The sequence below is a fragment of the Paramormyrops kingsleyae genome, chromosome 12 (assembly GCF_048594095.1).
Source record: "Paramormyrops kingsleyae isolate MSU_618 chromosome 12, PKINGS_0.4, whole genome shotgun sequence".
NCBI classification, from domain to species: domain Eukaryota; kingdom Metazoa; phylum Chordata; class Actinopteri; order Osteoglossiformes; family Mormyridae; genus Paramormyrops; species Paramormyrops kingsleyae.
Genome location: NC_132808.1, coordinates 17,465,446 through 17,479,942, shown reverse-complemented (window position 1 = coordinate 17,479,942; position 14,497 = coordinate 17,465,446). Strand labels below are relative to the sequence as shown.

Below are 14,497 nucleotides of genomic sequence, written 5' to 3'. Positions count from 1 at the left end.
AGCTGACCACAGGGGGGGCTGGGGGGGTGGGGGGGGACTTACCTTGTACCTCCATTTGTTGCCCTCCATCTCCCACTCTGAGATGATCTGGCGGGAGGAAGCGCAGTGCTTCACTGCAGGGGCACAAAGAGGGGTTCAGACTGTTAGGTGACAGAAACAGACCTGGCACTGGAGTGAAGGCGAACGCGTGACCAAAGGTAAATTAATCCTCCTCCATCCTGAATCCATCCAGAGGAGTGGAAACGGAAATGCAGTCCTGTACTCACCCTGGCAGGACGTGCCGGCCTTGCAGTGGGTCATGTGCTTCAGGACCTTCCTCATGGGGGCACAGTGGGGCATGGAACACGACCATGATTCCCCGAGTACCTCCTTGTACCGCAGGCACCGGTCGGTGTGTTGCAGGAGCAACACCCGCTCCTGGATCAGCTCGGGCTTCTCAGGGTCAGTCGAGGGGCCCGATGGGGGGGGGGGGGAGCAGAACAACAATCTCCTCAGCAGGGGTCACTGTATGTTTGTTACAGTCACCAAAACAGCCTTCATGCTCTCTATGCTCTGCATTCTGGTCTTGGGCCTGTAAACCTCAGCTGTGTTTCTCCATCATAATCAGACCGGTTTCTGTGCGGCTGGAAAAGCTCGATATCTGAAGCGCCACTCAAAGCCCTTTCCCTCGAGTCCCCATCTGAACGTGGTCTGGGGCCCCTGCTGTTTTGGGAGGCAGCTCTAACCAGGTTTGCCTTTCTTTAAGGGCGTTTTCCACCACACAAAGTATGATACTTTCGGTTTGGTACTTTCGCTTTTCCATTGACTTCCGGTCGAGTACCAGTACCAAAAGTTCCAGTACCGAAAGCGCCAAACCAGCTGGGGTACTTCTTTGGTACTTCGATACTTTGGGGTGGGACTTACAAACGTATTTGCTGTCGATTGGTTATGCAATTAGCCTGCCGCTGAAACAGAAAATACACACAGCGAACAGCGAGAAACTAAATAAAAAGCAGTAGAAACAAAAATATTAAAAAAGTAAAACGGAAGGATGGACAAACGAGGAAACACAGGCTTTAATCGTCATATGGTCGGATGAACAGATCCAGCGGGATTTGGATGACACGACTTGGAATAAAAAAGTATTTGCCATAATAGCAAGCCGCTTGGAAGAAATGGGGCACATGCGAAACACCGAACAATGCCGCTTGAAAATCAAAAAGAAATATCGTGTCGCGCTTTGTGATGATGTCAGTCAGGGGCGATCACTGATGATGTCTTTTGGCACCGGTACTAGTTTTTATGCCAGTGGAAAACCGATACAAAAGAAGTACCATACTTTTGGTACTTTATGGAAGTACCGAAAGTACGGTACCTGGTCTGGTGGAAAAGCGCCCTAAGATACTTTCCAGTGTAATAAAAATGGTGAAATGAAAAACCTGACAATCTGCCGAACTGGAAGCAACTGTAGGGCTGAGTTGAGCGGATAATGTCCCAAAGTGACCTATCAGCACCACAGGCAACAAATGAGGGTGTGAAGGCAGGACCAAGCCAGGACACACTGGATGGCATCAGAAGCGAAGGTGACGTGAGCTCATATGCACACAGTCAGCAGGAATGGTCCAGATACAACATACCACAGCAGGCAGTGCGGCGGTGATCTCTGCAAAATGGACACATCAGATGCCATGGTGATGTACATGTTTTTTTTTTTAATTCTGGGCCCCCTATGGGTCCCCCATGGAAGACACTGCCAAGAAGGGGCGGACCCAAGCTGCAATGCAGCCTGTACTGTACACGCCTCCCCAGAAATGTAATGATGCAGATTATTTTTGGCTGTTCATATTCATGTTCAGGCCCTGCAGCTGGCCGTGTGCCTCACAGACGACGCTGTCCTGCCTCCTGCTGCTCAGCCTTGGGGACTTGGGGGTCGCTGCAGATGGCCGGGGGAGCCTCTTTGGGGCATCAGCTAACGACACAGAGGACCTGGGAGGAGGGGCTATACACACATGGGGAAGTCCAACCCCGTTCCCCGAGAAGCCGATGACAACGCCCCCTAGTGGTAGTGGTGGGCCACACCTGTGCTGTGAACTTTTGGCATGTCCCCGTCACAGTGGAGGGAGTCCTCTGCTCCGCCGTGGTGGACAGAAAGGGCCCACCATGAAGCTGGAGAAGCCTGACATGGGGCCCCCTGGACTCAGATGCAGTCTGTCATCACCCTGACCCCTGTGGTCATCCAAACCCCCCCCCCAACACACCCTGCGCTCAGGCAGTCAGTAGCTTCAAGCTGGAGAAGTGCCACTTGATGCTGCAAGACCCTGGGGGGGCAATCGGTACCATGGAGGGCAAAGTTTGAAGTCTGCTATTTTTGGGTATTTCTCATTAATTTTGAAGCCCTTCCACTCCTCAAGCATTTTGTGGTCCTATTTATTTTACTTGTTAATGATACATCGTCACATGGTACCGGTCATAATTATCGGCATATTATCATGAGGATGAGTACGGATTTTTTAGACACATACTGTAGTGTATAATAAGTAGTTAATTGAAAGCTTAAAGGAAGAGTGTATCCAGTTTAAAAACCATACAGAAACCTTCAGGCTCTGCTGTCATACAGCCACACAGCACCAGGTTAGACAGACTGAGCCTCTAACTACACAACATACCCTAAATACCGAGTATTCACTACCTATAAAGTCCGGCTTTGACAAGCTGCTGAGATGTACTACAGCAAAGCTGCCGCTCTGGTTAAGTGTCTGTAGGCAGAAAATCACCAAGGTCATCAGGTGCCCCCCTCTGTCCCCCCACCCTGGTGTTTCCTTGAGTTTAAGGGTCACTACACCAAGAAGGTTTCCACAGTGTATCTGATGTCATAGACACACCCCCCTCCTTTCCTGCCGGCAGAGACTCATCCCTCTTAAACAGTAAAATCACTGTAATAATGACTCTCTGAAATGAAACAAAGCGGACCGACACCTGCCGACCCAAACTCGACTAAACCACACTGACAGACACCAGCCTGAGCCTCACACTTTCAGATCCTTCCCTCCATAAAACACGCGGCCAGCAGTAAGGAGAGAAACGGCGGGAAATGCTCACCTACCCGTCCTCTCCCCACAGCCGATCCTGCCGCTTAAGCCACACTGACCCCCATAAACCCGCCACAGCCAAAGACTGGCTTCCCGCTCAGCATTAACCAGCATATTAACCAGCTGCTTTCATTTACCCAGAATTCTAACTCAAGAAAAAGGGGCCAAAACCCAAAGCAAAGTCTTCTGACACGTAACTAACTACATCACCCATAAACTACCTACTAAATTAAAATGTAATAATAATACTAATTGTCACGCCCCGCTCCGTCCGATCCTGTGTGCCACGCCCACCTCGTTACCTCGTGTTCAGCCCTGATTGTTCTCACCTGTTGCTTGTTCCGTTTGCCTAGTCTAGTGTATTTAGTCCTCGTCTGAGTCAGACTTCCCCAGACTCATCATTGATGTTCGTGTTGTGCTTCCCCGGTCCCGTCTATCTTCAATAAATCCCCATTTGTACCCGACTTCCTGGTTCCGTTTCCCTGCTTCCCGGATCACCGGAGCCCGATTGTGACAGAATGACGAGTCTCTCGAGCGTACCTCCGCAGCTTGAGGAAAGCCACATCAAGCTGCTGGATGAGGTGCTGTATTGGCTGTCACAGCCCGAGGTCCGTGAGGACCCTGGGCTATGGCAGCTAGCCAGCAAGAGCGGTCGCCCCGACTCTCTTCCTGGGGGCCTGCTCTCTGCTCCCCGCCTGGGATGACCGCACCGCTACCCGCCTGACCAGCCCCCACCCGGAGAAGCCACCTCCGATGGAAAAGTACAACTACCGGCCGGCGCGCCTGGGTCTAGGCGGGGTACGCGTTGTAAGAGACGGCATTCCCCGGGTGCCCAAAGCCCTTAAAGGGGCAGTCCCTGGCTTGCCGGTTCCGGACCTGCCTGCTCTGGACCTGCCAGCAGCGCCTGCTGCAGCTGCCGCCCCTCTGCCCGCGGCACCGCCTGCTGCAGCTGCCGCCTCTCTGCCCGCGGCACCGCCTGCTGCTGTTGCCGAGCTGCCCGCAGCACCGCCTGTCCTGCCTGACCCGCCTGTCCTGCCTGCAGTCCCTGCAGCTGCCACCGCTCTGCCTGCGGCACTGCCCGAGGTGGCCGCGGATGCGCCCCCTGCTGGTCGCGTGATGGCGGCGCCCCCTGCTGGCCGCGTGATGGTGGCGCCCGCCATGGCGCCCCCTGCTGGTCGCACGCCCAAGGTGCCTGCCAAGACGCCCCCTACTAGTTGCACGCCCAAGGTGCCTGCCAAGGCGCCCCCTGCTGGCCACGTGACTGCGGTGCCCGCCAAGGCGCCCCCTGCTGGCCACACACCCGCGGCCCTGCCTGAGGCCGCCTCTCCTGTCCTGCCCGCGGCCCTGCCTGAGGCCGCCTCTCCTATCCTGCCCAGCTCGCCCGGCTCTTCTGTCCCGCCCGTCCAGCCCGGCTCTCCCATCCAGCCCGTCCTTCCCATCCAGCCCGGCTCGCCTGTCCTGCCCGTCCAGCCCGGCTTGCCTGTCCTGCCCGTCCAGCCCGACTCGCCTGTCCTGGCCACGGCTCCGGCTGCACTGCCTGCGGCCACGCCCGCGGCTCCGGCTGCACTGCCTGCGGCCACGCCCCCTGTCTTGCCCAAGCCTCCACCCTCGGGGGCCTCCCTAACGACTTCCTCGCCCTTACCCCAGCGAGGCCGACACCCCCCAGGACCCCGCCTTTCAGTGTCCCATAAGGGACGGGGACACAGGCGTTGGGCCCGGGTCCCGCCCGCCCTGCCCCCTTGCTCGCCCGTTCGGCCCCTGGCAGTGGCTCGGTGGCTGCCTGCGGGTCCTCCGGCTCGGGGTCGGTGCCCTGGTTCGTCGGTGCCGGTCCTCGGTCCCGCCTCCGGGTCCGTGTCGGCCGCCTCCGGGCCCCCCCTGCTCTGGCTTGGCGTCGGACGGCGCCTTCCCCGGCTCCGGCTGCGCCTCTGCCTGCTGTGGCTTCCCCCTCCTGCCTGCCTGCACCGGTGTCCCCTCCTGCTCCCTCCTCTCTCTTGCCTGCGGCCCCTCCGGCCGCTGCCTGTCGCCCGCCTGGGCTTCCTCGGGCTCCCCTTTGTCCCCCTTTCGTTCCTGTCTGGTCTCCCCTGTCTGCTCCTCCTCCTTTCGTCCCGCCTGTGTTTGCTCCTCGTCCCTCTGTTCCTCCTCTGTTCACCCCTGGCCCCTTCGTGTCGCCTGTGGGTGTCCCTTCTGTGCCCTCTGTGTCTCCCTTCTCTGTCTGTCTGTCCGCCTTTCCTGTTCTTTGTCGGGTCCTGTCTTTCTTTTCGTCCTTGTTCCTGTTTTGTGTCTCTGTCCTGTTCCCAGTCCCTCGTTACTGTTTTGGCTTTTGTCTTCCAGGTCCTGTTCCCTGGTTTTGTCTCGTCCGTCGCCTCCTCTCTGGCGCGCCCGGTGTGCGCGCCTTTCGGGGTGGGGTTATGTCACGCCCCGCTCCGTCCGATCCTAATGTGTGCCACGCCCACCTCGTTACCTGATGTTCAACCCTGATTGTTCTCACCTGTTGCCTGTTCCGTTTGCCTAGTCTTGTGTATTTAGTCCTCGTTTGAGTCAGTCTTCCCCAGACTCATCATTGATGTTCGCTGTTGTGCTTCCCCGGTCCCGTCTATCTTCAATAAATCCCCGTTTGTACCCGACTTCCTGGTTCCGTTTCCCTGCTTCCCGGATCACCGGAGCCCGATCGTGACACTAAAACTAGTAGTAATAATAATAGTAATATGATCACTAAAATAAATTATATTGTTAAAATACAATGCCTGGCCAAAAAGAAGTTGCAAAATTTTATATTTCATTGGACCACATTTAGCTTTGATTTTGGTGCACATTTATCATAGCATTGTTTCCACAAGCTTATGCAATATCTCAGCATTTTTTTCCATCCAGATTTACATTAATTTTTCGCCAAGATCTTGTATTGATGATAGGTGAGTTGAAGCGTTAAGTCTTCTTCAGCATATCTCAAATATAATGGATCAAAACCTTTCCACACCAAATGTGAAAGAAACTGTCAACTACCAACAAGCAGTAGCAGCAGTGACAATGACTTTTTTTGTTTTTTTTGAGGAAACAAATGAAAAATATTGGATACATGCAATTCTATAAAAGCTTATACTTACAATGAACAGTGACGAAAAAGAGTTTTGGATATATCCATCTGATATCAGTTAAATAATTACAGGAGGTATTCCTGCAGAAAGCGGATTAGCGGTATTTCAGGTTAAGCAAAGTTAATATTAAGAGCGTCACAGCGACATCATCTATTTTCAGTTTGTTAACTAAGGCAACAGTAAAAATAGCACATACTAATTTTTTAAATTGTATTTTCATTAGATATTAATTGTATACAGATAAGGCTATAAATGAAGCAACATTAAATTAGCAAGTAATCACAATCTAATATCTGGGAGATACATTACAAAACCTTAAAAAATTAATGACGAACATAAACGTAAGCAACCAGAACAGCTGCAAACAGCTTGACCTGCCACTTGTCATCAAATAAGACCCAGATTCCTTTGATCTCAATGTTTTCAATGTGAGAATCAATCCTAATGTTAAAATATATTTTTAAACATTGTTAAACTTGGGGGTGGCATGATGATGCAGTGGTTAGCACTGTTGTCAAACACCTCTGGGGCCTGGGTTTGAGTGTCTGGCACCCCACTGATTGATTGATTGATTGTTTGATTAGAAGCAGGATATGAACTACTACTGGACAGGGCCACCCATAAATCGGGAGAAAGAGGAAGTTGCCCAGACACGGAGCAATCGATCTACAGGCAAGTCCCCCAACCCTGGTTCATTAATTATTTATCATCAGGGTTGAACCTGCACTGAATACCGGTCATTGCATTACTAACCTTGAATCAAATCAAAGTCAGATCGGAAAGAAAAATCATTCTTGTCACCTATCATTGCAGGCTTGTGTTGTAAACCCAAGTGAATGTTTTTTTTCCTATTCAAATAAATAAAAAAAAAACAAAAACTGAATACATATGTAAAAACTGACATCCGTTGATTTTTTAATGCATCCAAAAACTGCAGAAAGCTCTCTCCAAATAAAAAGATGACGGGTCATGACGATGTGAATTTGTCAGACTTTGTATGAAAGCCTTCATATAAATACATTTTATTTGTTTCCAAATAATGTTCTGTGTGAAAAGGCCTTTAACACTAATGTCAATAGCAGTGATACTGTAAATACAGTTAGAGTTCAGCTTTTAATATGGGGGGGGGGGGGGGTGGGAGGTGAGGAAACATACATGATGTTATAATTGTTCAATACTGTCAATGTTTTGTCTTGAATCAAAAATGAATCTGCATTTTCATTATGTCAGGTGTTCCATTGTGTCTGTTTTGGTTTTTGAAAGATGAAAGATAGTTTATAGAGGGGTGCATTAATTGTCATGAACAACAATACAAATTATAAAATTAAAACAAGATTATTAAAAGAAAATATTTAATTGAAGAATATTATTTATTTAGGCTACTTATCATGACCTGCCTGTTCGATCCTCCAGTGTGCCATGCCCCCCTCATCACCACGTGTTAATTCCCGATTGTGATCACCTGTTACCTGTTATTTTCTGCTTGTGTATTTTAGTCTGCGTCTGATGCCTTGTCCACACGTACACGGGTATTTTTTAAAACATACCTTTTTCTATACGTCTTGGGCTTTTGTCCACACGTAAACGGCGTCTTAGGTCACTGAAAACGGAGCTTTTGCAAAACTCCATCCAGGGTGAAGATTTTAAGAAACTCCGTTTTCAGCGTTGACATGTAGACAGGGAAAACTGAGTTTTTGGCTCGAAACGTCAGATTGTGCGCCGTTGTCCACTTTGTTTAACGTCAGAGCGTGTGCTGTTTGCTGTATACATTAGGCGAGTTTGAGCAATGGCGGACTTAGCCGAAATAGTGCTTGTGCTAACCTTGCTAACAGGACTTCTTACATGTGTACAGATAAATGTTGAGTCACTCTCGCATTATATTGATCAACACAGGCATCGAAATGTGCGCCATGGTTTTCAACTTAACAGGACTGGCAATTAGGCTTCTGATTGGCTAACATGGCAGTACGGTTAGAGTTATAATGCCGCCTGTTGTTTTGGCATGCTTTTGACAGCGCATTTTAACGGTTTCATTTGGACATAAATTTTTTAGAAGTCAATGTTCGTGTGGACGGGGATTTTTTTTAAACGGAGGAGGAAAAACACCGTTTTAAAATATACCCGTGTACGTGTGGACAAGGCATGAGTTAATTTCCTCCGGTTTCCGTCAGTGATGTAAGTTGCTGTCTGTCCTGTTCGTGAGAATAAAACCCTTTTGCTTTTGAATTCTTGTTTGCCTGCCTTGTATTTCTCCGCTTCCTACCTGCTCGTCGGACAGCAGTTATTACACTACTTCAACTTTTGGTTATTTGTGTTTTTTCTTTAAATTCAGTCAAATTTTATTGTTTTTAAATGTTTAAATTGTATTGTTATTAACATTTAATGGTATTTCACTATATACTTGGGGTTTGGGTTCCAGGCAGATGACAAATCTCCGGGTGAAAAACTTTTCCAACCCTTGCTGTATACCAGTAACCTGTTAAAATATCCTTGGCACCATTAACCAGCATTTTAACCACCTGTTTCACCTGATTAGCGCAGAAGCCAAACTCTCTCCGCAGTGACGTCACTGACTGTGACAGGAAGCCCCCCCCCCCCCCATCGCCCTGACAGGACGTGTCCATCCTCTCTGAGTGACCTCACCTGCCAAGGCTGCAGATCTGGATTTTTTCCCTCATATGCTTCCTCTATTGATCCCTCTCATCTCACTATTAATTCTATAAAACAAACTATAAAATTAAACTATCAGAGGTACATGAACCAAGGAAGAGAGCAGGCCAGTCTGGACCCAACTGACCACAGGGGGGCCTGACAAGGTGGGGGAGGGGAGGGGACTTACCTTGTAGCTGTTGTACTCCTTCTCCCACTCTGAGATGATCCGGCGGGAGGAAGCGCAGTGCTTCACTGCAGGGGCACAAAGAGGGGTTCAGACTGTTAGGTGACAGAAACAGACCTGGCACTGGAGTGAAGGCGAACGCGTGACCAAAGGTAAATTAATCCTCCTCCATCCTGAATCCATCCAGAAGAGTGGAAACGGAAGGAAGTGCGGTCCTGTACTCACCCTGGCAGGACGTGTCGGCCTTGCAGTGGGTGATGTGCTTCAGGACCTTCCTCATGGTGTCGCAGTGGGACCTGGAGCACGACCACTCCTCCCTGTAGTGCTGCTTGTAATGGTGGCACCATTTGGCATGTTGCAAGAGATCCAGCCGCTCCTGGATCAGCTCGGGCTTCTCCGGGTCAGTCGAGGGGCCCGATGGGGGGGGGGGGCAGAACAGCAATCTCATCAGCAGGGGTCACTGTATGTTTGTTACAGTCACGTAAACAGCCTTCATGCTCTCTATGCTGTGCATTCTGGGCTTGGGCCTGTAAACCTCAGCTGTGTTTCTCCATCATAATCAGACCGGTTTCTGTGCGGCTGGAAAAGCTCGATATCTGAAGCGCCACTCAAAGCCCTTTCCCTCGAGTCCCCATCTGAACGTGGTCTGGGGCCCCTGCTGGTTTGGGGGGCAGCTCTCACCAGGTTTGCCACCCTGGAGGTCAGCTGGAGGGGGACAGGCTGTTAGGGAGGGGGGACTTGGTCTGGAGCTGGGTGCCAACCCCTCCCACACCAGTGACCCTGTACCCCCAGCTGCTGTCCTGTGCCCTGTCCATAGGGCTGCCAGAAGGGGGCACTGTTCCCTCCGAGGCCCATCTGATGGGGTGGCAATGCCTTTCTTTAGGGAGACACTAAGGCTGGGCTGCATCAACATGGCATAACTTTTAAATTGCATTAGATTAAGATTTATTTACAATTCCTGTTGTACCAAACTTTAAACCTAGTTTAAGTTTAGTTTACAATTAATCCTGGCTAATTCTAAACTGTTGGTAATCTCAATTTAATTTCAATTAAATTTAGATTAAATTCAAGTCTGTTACACCAGTGAATGTAAAGCTATTATGAAGCTGGATTAGCAGACATATTTAAGCCACCCCTTAAAGAAGTTCATATTAGGTCTTTTTCAGTTTTATTTACAACTTGGCTATATTTCTTTGCTGGATGGGATTGGAGGAAAGAGTCCCATGTAGGAAAATTCAGCTGAGCTGGGCCACACAGAATGCTGCAGGTGTAGCCAGCCTGGCCTACTCATCAGGGAACGCCCCATGCAGGACCAAGATTGGGGAAACAGTGTAGGGTCTGCAAAGAGGGGGCTGCACACACAGTAGCTCTGTCTCCATGTGCTGCAGGAGGGGTTCTGCAGCACAGATAAGGGAAGTCTGATCCTGCTCCCCCCAGAAGCCAATAACAACGCCCCTGGGTGGTGGTGGATCATATGTGTTCTTGGAACTTTTGCCATGTCTGAGTCACAGTGGAGGGAGTCCCCTACTTTGTTTAGTGGACACAGGGGCCACCGTGGTGTGGCTGGCGAAGTGCCACTTCATTCAGGACCTGCCAAAGTGGAAGGTAAGTGGACAGAGCTATGGAGACTGGAGCCTTTTTGCATCACTTTCCTGCTCTAGTCAGTGTATGACATTCTCCCAACTCCATCAAACCTGCACAGGTGGGGGCTAATTGCACCACTGTGCAGGGTGTGCGGAGAGAGAGGAACGATGGCGCACATCCTGGCAGGATGCAAGACTGCGCTTAGCCAGGGAAGATACAGGTGGCGTCATGACAAGGTCCTCACAGCACTGGCCGACATCCTGGACCAGGAGAGACGGAAAAAACGACAGACCTACAGGACACCAGCGACATCCATCCAGTTCATCAGGGAAGGGGAAAAACCATCTTTCTCAGAGAAGAAAGTGAAAGGCCTCCTGCAGGAGGAGCAATCATGGGACATGAGGGCAGACCAAAGGAGGAAACTTGTGTTCCCCCAGGTCACCCAAACATCCCTGAGGCTTGACATTGTCATTTGGTCAGAGGAAGCAAAGAAGATCTTCCTGATCGAACTGACGATCCCATGGGAAAAGGGATGCAAAGAGGCCTCAAAGAGGAAAGCTGTGGTAATGCTTTACATTAAGTACATTAATGCTTTTATATTACATTCATAAAACGTTCAGTGCACCGTCATAATGTATTCATTAAGTATTCATAAATCATTCATAAACATCATGTATGTATACCTTTACATCCTAACATCCCTTAATAGCTGTAATATACATTAATAACAAACATTATATATTAATAATAATAAACATTATAATTGTATAATCATGTAATGTTTGTTATTAATGTATATTAAAGCTGTTGAGAGATGTTAGGATGTTAAGGTATTCTTGCATGCTGCTTATGAATGTTCTATGAATGCATTATGAAGGTGCGCTGAATGTTTTATTAATGCATAATGAAGGTGCAATTAATGTAAAGTGTTACGAAATCTGTAAAGTACCAGGATCTGATCCATCAATGCAGAGATAAAGGGTGGAAGGCCTGGTTGTTCCCTGTGGAGGTGGGCTGCAGGGGCTTCCCCACGCAGGCAGTATGGAAGATGCTCACAGCCCTGGGAATCACAGGAGGAGAGAGGAAGATACAGGCTGGGGGAGCAGCAGAACGAGCCTCTTGCTGGCTCTGGAGTAGGAGGGCGGAGTTGAGCTGCAAGCCAAGAGAAGATGGGAAGTGACTGGCCACAACTGCCGACCCGCTGACTGGAGAGAGGTGTGGTCAAGGGTCGAAACACCCAGTAAAATCTGGGTACCACCTGACGACATCTCCTGGCCAAAAGCTCCAATCACTGATAGGTGATTGAAGGTGGAGCATTATGAGATGTATTAAGCAGTAAGTATAACACCAATCATAACAGAGTTGTCCCAAAGCACTTTACGGTGTGTTGTGAACAACATCATTAAGGTACAGTTCTTTTGGCTTCGCAGTTGTTGTCCATTCCTTGGAAATAAGGAACTATGGGTGGAGGGTAATGTAACATTGTCCTGCAAGGAATGCAGGGGAAGGCATGTGTATTAGGCTGTGCATTGCCGTGACTTGGAGGGGGTGAAGTGGGGGAGAAGTGACTGACTCGGACGTGAAGAAGGGCTGTTCAGTTTCGGCTTTTGGTTCAGGGCTGTGGATGATGAGCGTACCAGAGAGTATGTGCAGATTATACAAGCTGGTCTTCACCAATAAACATTTCTTTTGTTAAATCAGCCTCTGTCTTTGTTACAGTGTCATATGAGCGCCTTCCCTACCATGTTTAACAGCAGGGGCCCGTGACCATGGAGAATGTACTGACATGTTCCTGTGTGCTGGAGTCATAATAAGGGCTCTTCCTCTACCTCAACAGACTCCAGACTTACAGGGAAGGAGGAAGAGCACAAGGGACACAGATCTGCTACAGACACAATTATGTATAATAATCTGAGGGAATATGGTCAGACTGATGTAGAGAAACAGGCCCCAGGACAGCAAGCAGAGAGGCTGTTGCATCTTGGGCACCTACCTGGTCTGGATCAGGATCTTTGAGTCTCTGAAGTTGGGCGAACACTTTTTTGAATCTAAAGAAAAGACAACACAGTATAGAGCTGTCACCTTTACTAGATTAAACTCGATTACTCGATTATTAAAAAGCTCTGATTCAAAATGTTCCTTCCCTGTTACTCAGGAATATGGCGGAAGGAAGGCGGCACACAGCAGATGGGGGAACAAATAAGGAGGTGAAAGCATCAGGTGTGTGGAAGCTCTTCACATTAAAGGGGAATGAAAGGAGCAGCTGTCTGTCAGTATTGTAAAGCAGAACTTAAATATCACCACAGCACTGCAATGAGAATACATCTTAAAAGAAGACACTCAGCTCCACACTGCAATATTGTATGAACATGTCACCAGAAGCAAACTGTATTGACATTTTTGCAATACCGTATTTAAGAGTTGAATATTAACTATATAACCAAACAGAACTTATCTACCAACAGAGTCGGTCAAATAAGTTGGTTGTGCTGCCAGAGCAGTATCAATAAATCACTTCCTTTTTCTCAACATCTCTATGGAATACAAAATATTTCCATGCCAGGAAAGATGAATGTGTTTTTGTGACCAGTTCTTCTTTGTTTTTCACCTCCTCAGTCTTTTGTGTTTAATTCCTCACAAACGCCCCCACACAGTCTATGGTTCCTTTGGTATAAATGAGTCCAACAGCCAGGACCAGAATGATTGATTGTCTCAGAGAGCACATGGAGAGGTCATGCAAAAGCAACGGTGGTAAACTTTGAAATGATTTTCTTTTTAACATACAGTATAGTAGATACTGTTGAAAAGAACATATTTATTTATTTGCGATTTATTATCGCAAAGCTTTCTAAGTTTTGTTTCCTATGACTGAGTAAAATTGTTTTAGTGCAACATGATTTGAGTTCCACAGACTATCATGGTCCTTGTTATGTGACAACTGCATGTGCATGAAACACCATGTCGATATTAACACGTTGTGCATGCCTGGGAGGGCACAGCGGGTAGTGCTGTCACTGCACACCGCAGCTTTGCACATGAGGAGTTTGCATGTTCAACCTGTGTGTGTGGTTTGTTGGGAGATCCTCCAGTTTCATTCTACTCAGCTTTTCCAAACTTAATGCCAACTAATTGGGCACACTTAACTCAGTGACAAAGGTTTAACTAAAAGCTGTCAAGCCATCAATACTGAAACCATATCATAATGAATTATTATAAATTAACAAAAAAATGGCTGGGTGAATTGATATGGAATGGTCAGTTCAGGAGAGGACAGTATAGAGCCTATGAAAAACCACAAAACAGGTTTAAGCCATAATGTCACGATCCGCTCCGTTCGATCCCGATGAGTGCCACGCCCACCTCGTTACCTCGTGTGATTCCCTGATTGTTCTCACCTGTGGCTCGTTACCCGTAGCTTGTCTTTTGTATTTAGTCCTTGTCTCAGTCAGTCTACCCAGATCCGTCATTGTAGTGTCAGTGGATGTAGGTACCTGTCTGTCTCTCGTGCAAATAAACCCTGTTTGCCCGACTTAACGGCTCCGCTCGCCTGCTTTCTGGCTCGCCCGCCCCGCGATTCCTGACACATAAGTATTTAGCAGATTCCATTATATTAAACAAATATAAATCTGTTGATCCAGAAATAGTGGTATTTCTCGCAACATTATAATAAAATGGTAATACTTTACTTGACGGGACAATATCCATCCATCCATTTTCCAGAGCTTATCCGGGATTGGGTCGCAGGGGATGCCCAGACCTCCCACTGGGGGAATATCAAGGCGTTCCCAAGCCAGCCAAGAGATATAATTTGCCCAGCATGTCGTGAGTCCGACCCAGGGCCTCCGCCATGTTGGACATTCCCAAAACACCTCCATAGAAAGCCACGGAGGAGGCATCCTTGACAGATGCCTGAA

General features: G+C 48.6%; 1 protein-coding gene across 1 annotated transcript in view; it reads right to left on the bottom strand.

Annotated features, from left to right (window-relative positions):
- Positions 1-1,805: 1,805 nt before the first annotated feature.
- Positions 1,806-14,497, bottom strand: part of LOC111834706 (uncharacterized) — a 49,883-nt gene continuing 37,191 nt past the window's right edge. The window contains exons 19-23 of the mRNA XM_072718468.1: positions 12,577-12,631; positions 9,225-9,390; positions 9,003-9,067; positions 3,609-3,661; positions 1,806-1,965 (exon numbers count right to left, since the gene is read on the bottom strand). Coding sequence (XP_072574569.1) covers positions 1,806-1,965; positions 3,609-3,661; positions 9,003-9,067; positions 9,225-9,390; positions 12,577-12,631 — 499 coding nt within the window. The remainder of the gene's footprint in view (positions 1,966-3,608; positions 3,662-9,002; positions 9,068-9,224; positions 9,391-12,576; positions 12,632-14,497) is intronic.